This window comes from Homalodisca vitripennis, chromosome 4, assembly GCF_021130785.1.
Source record: "Homalodisca vitripennis isolate AUS2020 chromosome 4, UT_GWSS_2.1, whole genome shotgun sequence".
Classification (NCBI taxonomy): domain Eukaryota; kingdom Metazoa; phylum Arthropoda; class Insecta; order Hemiptera; family Cicadellidae; genus Homalodisca; species Homalodisca vitripennis.
In genome coordinates, this window is record NC_060210.1 from 165,331,072 (window position 1) to 165,344,399 (window position 13,328).

At 33.3% G+C, this 13,328-nt stretch overlaps 1 protein-coding gene across 1 annotated transcript in view; it reads right to left on the minus strand.

Annotated features, from left to right (window-relative positions):
* Nucleotides 1–13,328, minus strand: part of LOC124361276 (xanthine dehydrogenase-like) — a 64,158-nt gene that overhangs the window by 6,340 nt on the left and 44,490 nt on the right. Inside the window, exons 18-22 of the mRNA XM_046815325.1 lie at nucleotides 12,426–12,584; nucleotides 7,683–7,811; nucleotides 6,420–6,553; nucleotides 3,037–3,127; nucleotides 1,016–1,174 (exon numbers count right to left, since the gene is read on the minus strand). Coding sequence (XP_046671281.1) covers nucleotides 1,016–1,174; nucleotides 3,037–3,127; nucleotides 6,420–6,553; nucleotides 7,683–7,811; nucleotides 12,426–12,584 — 672 coding nt within the window. The remainder of the gene's footprint in view (nucleotides 1–1,015; nucleotides 1,175–3,036; nucleotides 3,128–6,419; nucleotides 6,554–7,682; nucleotides 7,812–12,425; nucleotides 12,585–13,328) is intronic.

A 13,328-nucleotide genomic window follows, 5' to 3' on the forward strand; every position in this document is an offset into this window, starting at 1 on the left:
AACTAAAATTAGATTTTCTCAACAGTCAAAATTACAAGCCTATATATTGGAAACGTTTAATTGTCGACATTCTTTTTATTTGGACACATGAGAAGAATAATTTAACAACCTTTTTAGCACATTTAAACAAATTTAGCAAATTAAAACTCCCATTTGAAACGTCTTCAACATGAATAAAATTTTTAGACATGGAAGTATTTATTGAAAATGGACATTTAAAAAGCAAGATAAATGTAATACTTCAACTACGACAGCTGTCATCCAGTGCATATCAAGAGTATTAAACCGAAAAAAAGTTTAGCTTGAAGAGCTCAAAAACTATGTAGTAACGGACTTGGAAAAATACATTGATGATGTAACAAATGCATTCTTAAGGAGAGTTTATCGAAGAAAATTACTCTAAGACAAACTTATCTAAAGAAATAAAAACACTAAATTCAAAATTTGAAAACAGTGATTCCAAATTAATAGTTCATTACCACCCAGGGCTTCACAAACTAATATGCTTAAAAGAGCACCTTACAAAATTCTAGTTCAATTAATGATATTTTCAAAACAACTCCTAGAGTAATCTTTAAAAGACCTCCAATTATTAGAGATTTATTGGTCAAACCTAAATTACCAATGACAAACCCTAATGAAAACGCAATACAAAAACAAAAAGGATCACATCCATGTACAAAACCCAGATGTTTGGTTTGTAAAATGTTACCAAATTCGTTGAAATTCACTCGTAGCAAAACAAGCAAAGCATATTCTATCATTGGCAACTTATCTTGAGAATCTAAAAATGTGATTTACCAAATTCAATGTAAACAGTGTCCAGCAGACTATATTGGCTCAACTACAAATACCTTGAGAACAAGAATTACAAGACACTGATTTGATGACAAGCACCAAGATTAAAAGAAAACTGTTGTCACTCATGGTCTAAATAACTATGACAGTTTTGAAAACACATATTCTATCAAACCTATTCGGCAAATGCATCAAGATTCAAACCCAATTTACATACCCAGGTCCGATTGGTGAGCAGTGCCCCCTGTTGGCTGTACAGCAGATTCTCCAGGGTGTAGTACCCCAGCCCCATCACAAACGCACCTTCCACTTGCCCTACATCAACTTCAGGGCTTAGACTGACTCCTGCATCTTCAAGAATGTCTACTCTTGTCACCTGAGTAAATAAACATAGAGCAGTAAATTACACACAACAGAAATAACAAACAAATTATGTAAATGTTCAACATTTAAATGGTTATAAGAACGCAAAATGAAATATGTGATAATTATGTATATTTCTGACCACTTAGACAACCATGGTGTTTAAAATACACAAATATTAATAAATACAGACATGTATTACTTCAAGAGGTGATAACATACACACAAGAAAAGTTAAAAAAAGTCTTATTAATATGTTTTAAGGTATTTGGTTTTCATTCAATCTGTCTATTTGTTCTTATTTTAAAATTTGTAACTGAAACATTTTAGGTTACATCTTTGTAACTGTAAACTAATATATCTTCATAAAATCTGCTATTTATCTCCATGTTGCACTGCTAGACTAAGGGTTTTTAGTCTATAAACTGGAATATGAAAATCAAAGAAGCGTTGTATAAATGTACAGAAAATATTGCCAAAACTGCATTGCTGAACCAATCTTATTCTGAGGTTTGCCTGGGATTAAATGTGAATGCATCCTTTACCTTGGTCAGTGCTCAAAGGTTCACAATTACAGTCAGTTGCTGCTCTATCCTCACACTCATGGAATATTTGTTTAAATCTGTCATCTCCTAACCAGATTTAGCCTTGTTGTAAATGATAATCAAACAATTTGCTGCTTATTTAATGTAAGTATATTACAGTGAAATCAGTTTTGAACACAGGTCAATTCTCTAGTTGCTTTAGGATATATGTCCCACCAAGAGGGCTTCTGTATATGTTCTCAAACACCAAGACTGTGCCATGAGCAAAAACCAATATTTTACCATCGACAACACACATATTACGAAAAACATCCAAGGGACATTTCCTGGAAAACACCGTAGTCAATAGCCCTGTTGTCACCGCAGACACACGTACACACACACGCACGCACACACGCACACACACACACACACACACTGCTACCTCTTGCCTAGGTAACTCCAGAACCATTCCTAAGGCAGTCCACGAAGTCCTATGTTTCCATTTTATCAAGGAGTCTCAGTCTGGTAACAGTGTTGAAAGTGGCAAAATCCAGGAGCAGACCTAAAACCTTCCTCCCTTATTCTAAACATGAGTAGATGTGTGAAGTGACAGCAAATAAAGGTTTAGATGTGCCCTGGTTTTTTTTTAAAACCAAATTGTTTTGCCAAGATCAAATTGATTCGCCGACATCATATTATCGGACAGAATGACTATATTTCAGCTTTCTGTATCCCAAATTTTGGAATAGGAATGATTTTAGTAATTTTGAAAACTGAAGGATAAATATCCAAATGCCAAACTTAAATTTATTAAATGGCAATCACGAAACCAGAAAATGGCCATTATCATTCATAATTAATTCAGAAATGAATTCCATCTACACAAAAATGGTAAATCTATCCAAGCCTTCTCCTCATTCTTCAGTGAATACTGTGAGGTCTAGTTATACACCCGTTAATGACAATAAATTTCCTTTAAGATTCCTTAAACTCAAGTCTCCTTCGGGGGCAGATGTGGTGACAATAGTCATATGTTTTATGTAATTCATTTAAGCATATGTACCATTGTCACATTGTTTTTTTTTTACATTATTCAAAGTTTATTTTGGTTTTGAAAACATGGCTTTCTAAGTTTTTAGCAAGATTTCTTATTTACTTTAATCATATTTTGTAATTGAAATACTAAATATTGTACTTGGCTGGTTATATTTTAATAATTAACAATGTACTGAGGCCAAAAAAAGGCTTGGCTCAAACCAGTCTGGACTGAAGAGTCTAGGACACATGCCACTTAAGAATTCTACATGTCTTTAACAAACTCAATTACCAAACAAAAATATATGGGTACCTGATGTTGCCCTGTGAGTATGTCCACCTCGACTTCAGCTACCGTTACACCAAAAATGTCATAGTCCTTGACATTGTCTTTAAGGGTGAACCTGAACAAAAATTTGATAATCATCAAAAAGATCATATAACATAACAAAGAACAATGGAGACAAAATATTTTTACTGTATACCACCAATATAGAAACAAATGGGTAGCCATCCCATGAAAAGGTGTGAATGATTTTTAAAAGTACGCATTTGTGTATTTAGAAAATAAAGTTTACATACATGTCTAGGAAATTACATCAATGGAAAGTTAGAATATAAGTGAATGTTCAAAACTTTTAGTTGCAGTTTTTGACTGTTCCAATAAATTAACTTCCATTATAAATCTGTGAGATTTATTAAAATCTCGATTAAAAAATAATATTTTTATGGCTTTTCTTTTTGGTTTTATTTGATCTTTATTCTCAAACAACTATTCTGATTTGTTATGAGACGTTAAACCACGTGACTTACTGTCAACATTATTCAGTTATCAGCCGATATTAAGCTGGTTAATGGATTGAGAATAACTACCTGAGCAACACGTGTGTTTTAGTAATCAGCTGTTTTAAAACATTTTAAAAATATTCTCACAAGATCAACTATGTAGTTTGAAAGCCTGGGGGCAGAGATCTATAGTTGGATGTATTTCAATACGCACATCTAGAATGTAAGAGCTTTCATTTGATAACTATGTACAAGAACAAAAACTTTTAATAGTATAGGATGGATTCCAATATACTACCAGATAATTTTGAGTGTTCTGAGTAGTAACATTTAACTCACTATCAATAAAATTGCACACCACTACATTCCAAGTGGTTATGAGAATCTGAGTTTAAGATTAATCAATATGATGGGCAACTATTCATCTCTTGTTCAACAAAAATAGTCATCCAAATGTTAGTTACAACAATACATTCAACCAAATGAAAATTCGTTACTGCTTTTGGCATTGTACAAAGAAATATAAGAAAAATGTACTCATTTGTTATATTAACAACTAAACAATAAAGTAACAACCTGAACACTCATTTCCTAAGCTAACAAAAACAGTTTAAACTTGGATTTTAAAAAGGTAGGAGTACCATGAGGAGATTTTCTTCCTTAAAGTCCAAATTTGTATTCCTCATTAAAAATCAACATTCTAGAGAAAAGGGGAGAGAGAGTTACAGTAGCTATCCTAGAGGGTGTGTACAGTATAGGTATTTAGCAATGTCTAGACTTCATACTCGTGAAAGATAAATTTTTACTGAATAACCTGATCCTGAATAGGAGCCGATAAAATAGTAAGATATAGAACTATAATAGTACTGAACAGAATTTAATAACCATTTAATAAATCATACGAAGATACTAAACACCAAGATAATAATTGTCATATAAAAAGAAATCTTGTTGCAATATTGACTCTAGTCTTTTTTAAAGTGACTAATATATTAACCCTTTGAGTGCCACGCGAAGTGGTGGAGGTCATGCAGCCAGTGCCAATCATTTGTGACAGGCCATTCCCCTCAGTGCCAAGCTCTATTTTTATGTTACTGCAGTATTTTATTAAAATATTAACACCTTCCTTAAAGATTAACATAATGGGACACTTTTTGCTTTATTATTTAGGGCAAGATACAGGCTACAAATTGGTATATATATATTTTGACCAAAAATTAAAAAAAAAAATGTATAAATGTGTAAACAAAAATACAAAAACAAAAAACACATTTTTTTGTTTAAGATACAAAAAGTATTTATTTATTTTTGTTTTATGAGTTTTATGTGCCAATTTTATGTTCCCCATGTTAGTTGGAATACATGTACCAAGTTTCATAAAAATGCATATATATATATAACTGAGTTTTGAATTTTTTTATATATTGCTGCAAAATGCTGAAAACCTGCCCCAACATGCACACTTACTCTCGTTCATGTAAAATATATTTTACTAGTTTTAAGAAATTAAATAAAGGTAGATTATACAACTGTTATTTATTTATTAAGAACATACTTAAATTAATTACTTTGGGCTTATTTCATTAGGCTTATTATACTAAATCCTTCAGATGAAATAACTGAGTGACTGTTTTTATCATAAGAATGAATATATGTATTTATTTTATTTTATTTATTTAAAATAATGTATTTTAATGTATTTTCGCGGTCAGATTCCGTTATATGCCCCCAACGCTTAAACTTATTTCAATGAACTTAGAACGTTATAAAACGATGTAGTTCAGTAACAGAACTAACATTCCATCAATCAACAAGCATTTCCAGGTATTGCGATCGGTATTGTTGTCGCTGTTATCTTATCTTTCTAGAGAATCCCGATTACGGCAGGCCGCGCGGCACCAATTGCTAGTAACCAATTGTAATTCATTATAATCATCCGTAAATGAAAAATTAGCATTGGGGGCATAATGTTAGTTCTGTTACTCAACTACATTGTGTTATAACGTTCTAAGTTCATTGAATAAAGTTTAAGCGTTGGGGGCATATAACGGAATCTGACCTATTTTCGCTTAAGGGCGATCTGTTCCTTTTACTCATTTCGGCAAACTATACCTTATTCAATAATGAAATTGAACTGAAGTAATAAAAGTAGGAAACTTTTAAAACATTAACCAAAATGTCAACACAGCCACAGTAACAGCTAGCAAAAACAACTGAACGTAAACAAAACAACTGCAGCGTGACAACTAACAGGCGGTTCGCGAAACAGCCTTCTAGATATCAGCTACATAAAAATGTTGTATAGTATATATACAAACTACCACTACGTTAATTATGTCGTACATTTCTTGGGCTTTAATTTGATACGTTTTACGATATCATACGTCAATATTTAGCAACAGGATGACCAATATTGGAAAGGCCGATCTAGTCGGCCCTTGGCAATTTTCGTCAATACGATCGGGCCAATTACATCGGCCCTTGGCACTATGCGGAAACGTTGCTAGGCCGATTAAATCGACCCTTGGCACTCATAGGGTTAAATCTTTTTTTTAATTTATAATTTTAAGATTTTCTGACAATTGCAACTAAAAAGAGTGCATTACAAAAAATATCTGGTAAATCATGCATGATAACATTTTTATGATATTATTTGTTATATACAGCTTAAATAAATTGTTAGTGTTTATTTAAGGTTATTATTATATCTTTTGATCAGACAGAAAAGCATTAACAATGCTCAAAATAATTGCTCCCTGTCAGTTACACATAATGTATTGGTGTTAATAGAGCTTAAGAAGAATGTAAGAAGTACTGGGGAAAAAAAAGTATACTGTGAACATATATACTATCAAATAAAAACATATTATTATTTTAGGAGTTGCAGATTATGTTTTAAAAGATTCTTACAAGTAGGTGGCATTAAGCTTGACTTGCTCTGAGTATGCCTTCTGTATGAGGTCCTGCCAAGAGTAGTTGGCTGGCAAAAGTTTACGGATAGGTTCCAGCCTTTCCTGCAACTTCTTGCAGCATTCCATGACTGCCTACAAAGCCATCATACATTTTGTTTTATGCCAAAAACACACAGTTCATGTAAACTTATGCATTTTATTTCTTATCCAAGAATTAAACAAGCATCTAAGTCATGTGATAGTACATCACATCATTTGTCTGTAAAAAAAAACTCAAGAAACATTTATTAACCCTTTTAAAAGTAACAGGTTTGGTATTGTGAAAAACACAGACTTCTACAGGATATGATAGTAAACACAAAAACATGCAAAAAGTTTTAATGAACATGTATCTTATCCCACTTTATTTAGTGTCTGCCTGTCCATATGGGTTTTTTATTAAAAAATACATATCTCAGTATTCATTGGAGGAAATAACATGAAACTTGGCATTTATGGAAGCTCATAACAGGGACATTAAAAGATTTTAATACTATTAGGCTATGCCAACCTATCGCAAAACACCCAGAATATTGATTTTTTCTAAAATCTGTTGTTTGTTACATAGTACCTGAAAAATTAAATTATTTGTTTGTTGAAAATCTATTATTTGTAATTAAAATATAATCTGCTAAAAATATTTGAAAATCACAAAAATTGAGTGAACCTTTAAAAATATACAAAAATGTAGCAGATAGAAATGTAATGAATATATTATATTGGTTTTTATAGCAGAATAAAAAAATAATAATACTTTTTTTTAAATATAGTAAACTAAATAAACACAATGTTTAATAATATGCAAAAGTTAAAAATGACAAAGCCCTTTAAATGAGATATTAAATGAGGTAGACCTACCCTTATATTAAACATACGCCATCTCACAGCAAAATACAGTACTTAAATGTTTCAGTGTTATTAACTACAGTAAAGAGAGCCATTTATGCGTATCCGCAAAGAATATCTAATAGATCATTGATGGTTTTTTTTAAAGAGGTACAATGGGTGTTGTTTTATTCAATATCAAGTCACTGATAAAACTGCAAAAATTTAACAATAAACTAAAATTTGTTAAATTTTAGTTTATTGTAAAATTTTCCCGTAGTTTTTTACAGTACAGCTTATATTAATTCAACTCTTCAGGAGGCTCTATTGATGTCTGAGATAGACACAATATGTCAAACATCATCTAAGCCAACTGAATGAGATTTCAAGTACTTACAAAACACACAGATTCGCTGGACACGCTGCCTCCTGTGCCTTCGTTGTTGGGTGAGGTAAGGATATCAGTGGGCTTCACTTGTATTAGGGACATGTCAATACCCAGACCATAGGCACACACCTGCACAACCTGCAACAAAAATCAATATTAAACATTCAATTAATAAAAAAATTTTAATTTCGTAGTACTAATTCATTACAATTAAAAATTTTAGATTAACAATGTCTGAGTGCTGCCTGATATTATTTTTGTATTTATATTTAAATCATTATCTGCTATATGTTCCAGATTCCGATAAGCATGTTTGGCATATATCTACCAGAAAGAATAATACCCACTGGATTGCTCAAAGTTGTTGCAACAGTGGCAGAAAACACAATATTTTTATTTTTTTTCCAATAATTATATGACCTTCAGTCAACTGTAGTGTCATAGGCACCAACTCATTGTCTCTTGCACTTACAAGGTATTAAAATAATCAGCCTTGATTGAGAAGGATATAATTGTGTAATGTGGAAGGTATAAGTGAAGTCGCTATCGACAATAATGTGAGTTACAAAAGTCAATATTGTAATTGAATCAACAAAATTCACACAACTACTACAATTACATATACTATTACTTAAAAATTATTATCTGTAATATAATATTGCTTAACACATTCACTGTGGGTGACGAGCAGCTCGTCATGCGAAAATGGCGTGCCGGGCGGTGGACGAGCGAGCTCGGCATACAGCAGCTGCTTTCATATTGCCTCAGTGTGAGCTGAGCAGTTGCCCGGGAAGGCTGTAACACTCATAGCGAGGTGTGCCTGTTTCAGTGATTCAGTTGGTGCGATTCATCGCCGGTTCGCCATTTTCGTTTGTTGTGTATGCTTTGCGATATTGTGTGAGTGGATTATAGTGTCTGTTGACTGTGTAAGTGTATGTACTCATAATGGAGGAAGACGATAATGTTATTGACGATAATTTTCATCTGATGAAGACAATGAGTTGAGTTTGAACAGTTCTAGGGACGGTGAAGGCGGCGTCCCCCACCCCCAGTGGGCCGGCACGGCCAGCGACATGGCTGGTTTACGTGACATGCTGTTCACGGGTCAACCTGGCTTGCTCGTTCCCATTCCAGGTGACAATAAACCAATTGACTGGTTCAATCTCCTTTTTGACACCGTGTTTTTAGAGAATATCATTAGACAAACCAACCTGTATGCCCTGGAACTATTTTGTGGCCCCACCACTACTCCCGCGTCTCGCATAACCAAATGGAAGGACTTAGTGATGGCCAAACTAAGAACATTCTTAGGCCTTCTACTGTTGACTGGCAATGTCAGACTGAATCGATTGAACGACTATTGGAAAACTCATTGGTTGTTGGACTTTCCTATGTACAAGGAGTACATATCTCGAGATCGATTTCTTGGCATTTTGAGATGTCTGCATTATTCAAGAGTTGATACCCCTGATCACCCCGAACGTGTAATTGGTGTACTATCTACATGTCATTCATGTACTATATATGTGTAATTCGCTAGTGTTTGTGCCGAAACCTAGTGCGCTGCGAGCACATACAACACGGGGACCGGCACCTGGTGCGGATGACGAGCAGACTCGGCACGGACATGACGTCACCCGTTCCAGCCAAAGAAGCTTCCAGGATATCTTGGACAACCCTTTCGGCTATCCTGACTTCGTTTTGGGTAAGTAAAAAACAAAAAAAATTCCCGCATTTTCTGTCGCCGGTAATTTTGTCATCCGCAGTGAATGTGTTAAGAAAAGTAAGAATAACAAATCTCTTTCGAAACTTGTTTTATTCCACATATTAAAGACATTAAGTTTAGCTTGTGATAGTAAAAACCATCTTCTAAACGTTATTTTATATGAAATAATAAACAGGTGGATAAGGTATGAGAATGTATGACTATATAGGAAATACTGCAATATACGCAGCAGTAATAATTTAAATATACAGAAGTTTATAAGATTGGCGTTATTTAAAAACAAACAGAAGTTTTTGATCATATTTTTTTATGAAAGGTAGATTAAGGGCAGTATTAAGTTTATGTACTTTTAAATTTACTTAAACCTATTCATTTATTAATAATATTAGTTTATATTATGACAAGCTTAAGCTTTGGTAAACATATGACACATCAGTATATAAATGACACTAATCTACATTAAAATCAATGAATTAAAATTAGAAAATATAATCTAGAAAATATAAACAGCACGGACAATGTGATGCTGTTTTAGGGGCACTTCTGAATTTGGTGATAGGTTTTTCCAACTTTAATGAACTTATTATATAATCTGAATAAAGAGTAATATGCTCCCTGCTCATACAATGTTAGATGGTGGATTGAATAATTTAAGTTGACATGTCTTAACCGATAACGATGAGTGACTTGGTCACTGAGGCCAGTACTACTAATATTTGACCTGTGAAATGATAGCAGTTCGTAAATGTAAATGACAGTGTTAAAATTTCAAATTTTTTGAAGATTTGTCTGCACGAATTATTGTATTGTAACTGAAACATAATTCTAATTATTCATTATTGAAGTTTAAAACTTGTGTGTGAATCTACAGAGTTGCCACAAAACATCACCACACATATCAGATGAGAGTATACATATGCATAGTAGACAGCCTTTAGTGTATTAAAATTAACAACTGGGCTTAAGACCCTTAAGGCAAAACAAGCGGACATTAGTTTACCTGCCAAAGAAGTTATATGAGACTTCCAGTCAATATGGCTGTCCACTCTGACATAGACATAGAATTGATAGGCAAGATTGCTAACGGATGATAATTGGATATATTTGTTCTTTCTTTTTTTAAATAAAGCTACGATTTCAGTATATTTTAAAATGTCAGGGAATAATCTGGAGATAAATGAATTATTAATTAATGGTACCAGCGGTTTAGAAATGAAATCCAAAGAGGCCTTTACCACATGTAGGAACACTGTCCTGAGTGACTGACTTTGTGTTCTTTAAAGTCTTTAGAGTTTTGCTTACTCTGTCTGAAGTAGATAGAAATAAAAACAGGGAAGCTTGGTTATCTTTTTTTAGATTTTTGAAAAAATTCTATAGCTTGAGATACATTACACTGTAGATATCTGGTAACATTAATGAAACAATCGTCGCAACTTCTTTAGATTCTGTAATGAGTCCCGTTATCAGTTCTCAGTGATATTTTTTTGTGGATTCTCTCTCTTCGACTTTTCCATACATATTTAAAAACATATATATATATTAAAAAATCAAAAGATTACAATACAAGGCATACAGAAGTCTTTTGTACCTACAGATTTGATACTTTTATAAAAACAGCATTTTTCTTCGGCACTAAATTTTATAACAATTCACAAAACTTCATAAAAATTATTAATAGAAAAAAATAAAACTGCAATGGAAGAGATTTTAATAGAGCAGTTTTTATCCTATAAATAATAGGATAAAACTTTTACACTTTACACTTTTAATTTTGTAAACATATTTATTATAAAAAAAACTATTAATGATTCATATCCTAATTCCAGGATTAGCATTATTTAATTATCATTATGATAATGTGTTATGAGTTAATTATCATATTTACTTCATATGTCTATTTTTTAAGTTTACAATGACATTTTTTTTAATTTGTGAAACATATTTTATGAGGATTGCTAATATATACAAAGGATTGACTAATTGATCCTAAAAGTTTTTGTCTCCAAATTTTTCTTGTATTCTTTATTTTTTTATGAAGAGAGATATTGTAAGATATTATAAAAATTGAAAAAAATGACAGGATATTCAAGGGTAATCAAGAAAGTAGATTACTGTTCGCTCTGTAGCTGTTAAGGGCGAAACTATTGAGGCCATTTTTTGTCAGGGCGTTTCTCAGTTCGTGTCTATCTAGCCGTGCTAGTGAAAGGTTACTGCTGCTCCTTGTTATTTTACAATAGTAGTTTAAAATGTTATGGAAACAATGTGATTACTGAAGGTGTAATGCGTTAATAGTGCATTAAGTTTAAAAATGGCCAAACTAATGTGCATGATGACGAATGAAAAAGGATGGCAAAGCATTGTGACCGATGAAATTGTCTCTAAAGCCGATGAGAAGATTAAAGAAGACTACCGATTCACAACAATAGAACTCTCACTTTTCCTTAAATTTCAAGGAGTTGGTTACACAAAATTGTTAAGCAGAAATTAGAATACCATAAATTTTATGCAAGATGGGAAACGAAAATCAACACATCGAAAATCAAACTTGAGAAGTCCTGGATGCTTTTAAGTGGAAAGTGTGTCCACATCCACCTTACAGTGATTACCACCTGTTTTCAACAATGAAGACCTGGCTTGCAACGCAACACTTTGATGACAACACAGAACTACGGGAAGGTGTGATTACCTGGTTAAAGTCTCAGGTGGTAGAATTTTATAACGCTGTAATTTCAAAACTAGATCACCGCTACGATGAGTGTCTAAATTTGTATGGTGATTATGTTGGAAAATAATATTTTAGTGTCACTTTCAGAGACGTATATAATACTTGTACTTTGTTTTTTGTTTATATATAAATGTAATCTACTTTATGGATAACCCTTATAATAAAATATGTTTTGTTTACATTTGTTTACATTTTGTTATTGAACAAAATTAAGTATACAGAAACTTTGTATTTAGTGGTTTTCAAACTTATTTGTTTTGAAACAAGTCTAGAATATCAAATACAATACTCTAACAAATACCTTGGTGTTAATGCCTTGACCACACTCTATACCACCATGTGTGACAGCCACTGTGCCATCAACAGCGTATATTGTGACTGCAGCATTGTATCTACTGGCCAGAAACAGTTTGTACGTCATGGGTACTAAGCTGATACCACGCTGCTTCCAACAGTTTTCCTGTAACATAACAGCCACTCTGCTATCAACAGGGTATATTGTGACTGCAGCATTGTATCTACTGGCCAGAAGAAACAGTTTAGTACGTCATGGGTACTAAGCTGATACCACAATGCTTCCAAAACAGTTTTCCTGTAACATAACAGCCACTCTGCTATCAACAGGGTATATTGTGACTGCAGCATTGTATCTACTGGCCAGAAACAGTTTGTACGTCATGGGTACTAAGCTGATACCACGCTCCTTCCAACAGTTTTCCTGTAACATAACAGCCACTCTGCTATCAACAGGGGTATATTGTGACTGCAGCATTGTATCTACTGGCCAGAAACAGTTTGTACGTCATGGGTACTAAGCTGATACCATGCTCCTTCCAACAGTTTTCCTGTAACATAACAGCCACTCTGCTATCAACAGGGTATATTGTGACTGCAGCATTGTATCTACTGGCCAGAAACAGTTTGTACGTCATGGGTACTAAGCTGATACCATGCTCCTTCCAACAGTTTTCCTGTAACATAACAGCCACTCTGCTATCAACAGGTATATTTGTGACTGCAGCATTGTATCTACTGGCCAGAAACACAGTTTTGTACGTCATGGGTACTAGTTGATACCACAATGCTTCCAACAGTTTTCCTGTAACATAACAGCCACTCTGCTATCAACAGGGTTTATTGTGACTGCAAGCATTGTATCTACTGGCCAGAAACAGTTTGTACGTCATGGGTACTAAGCTGATAC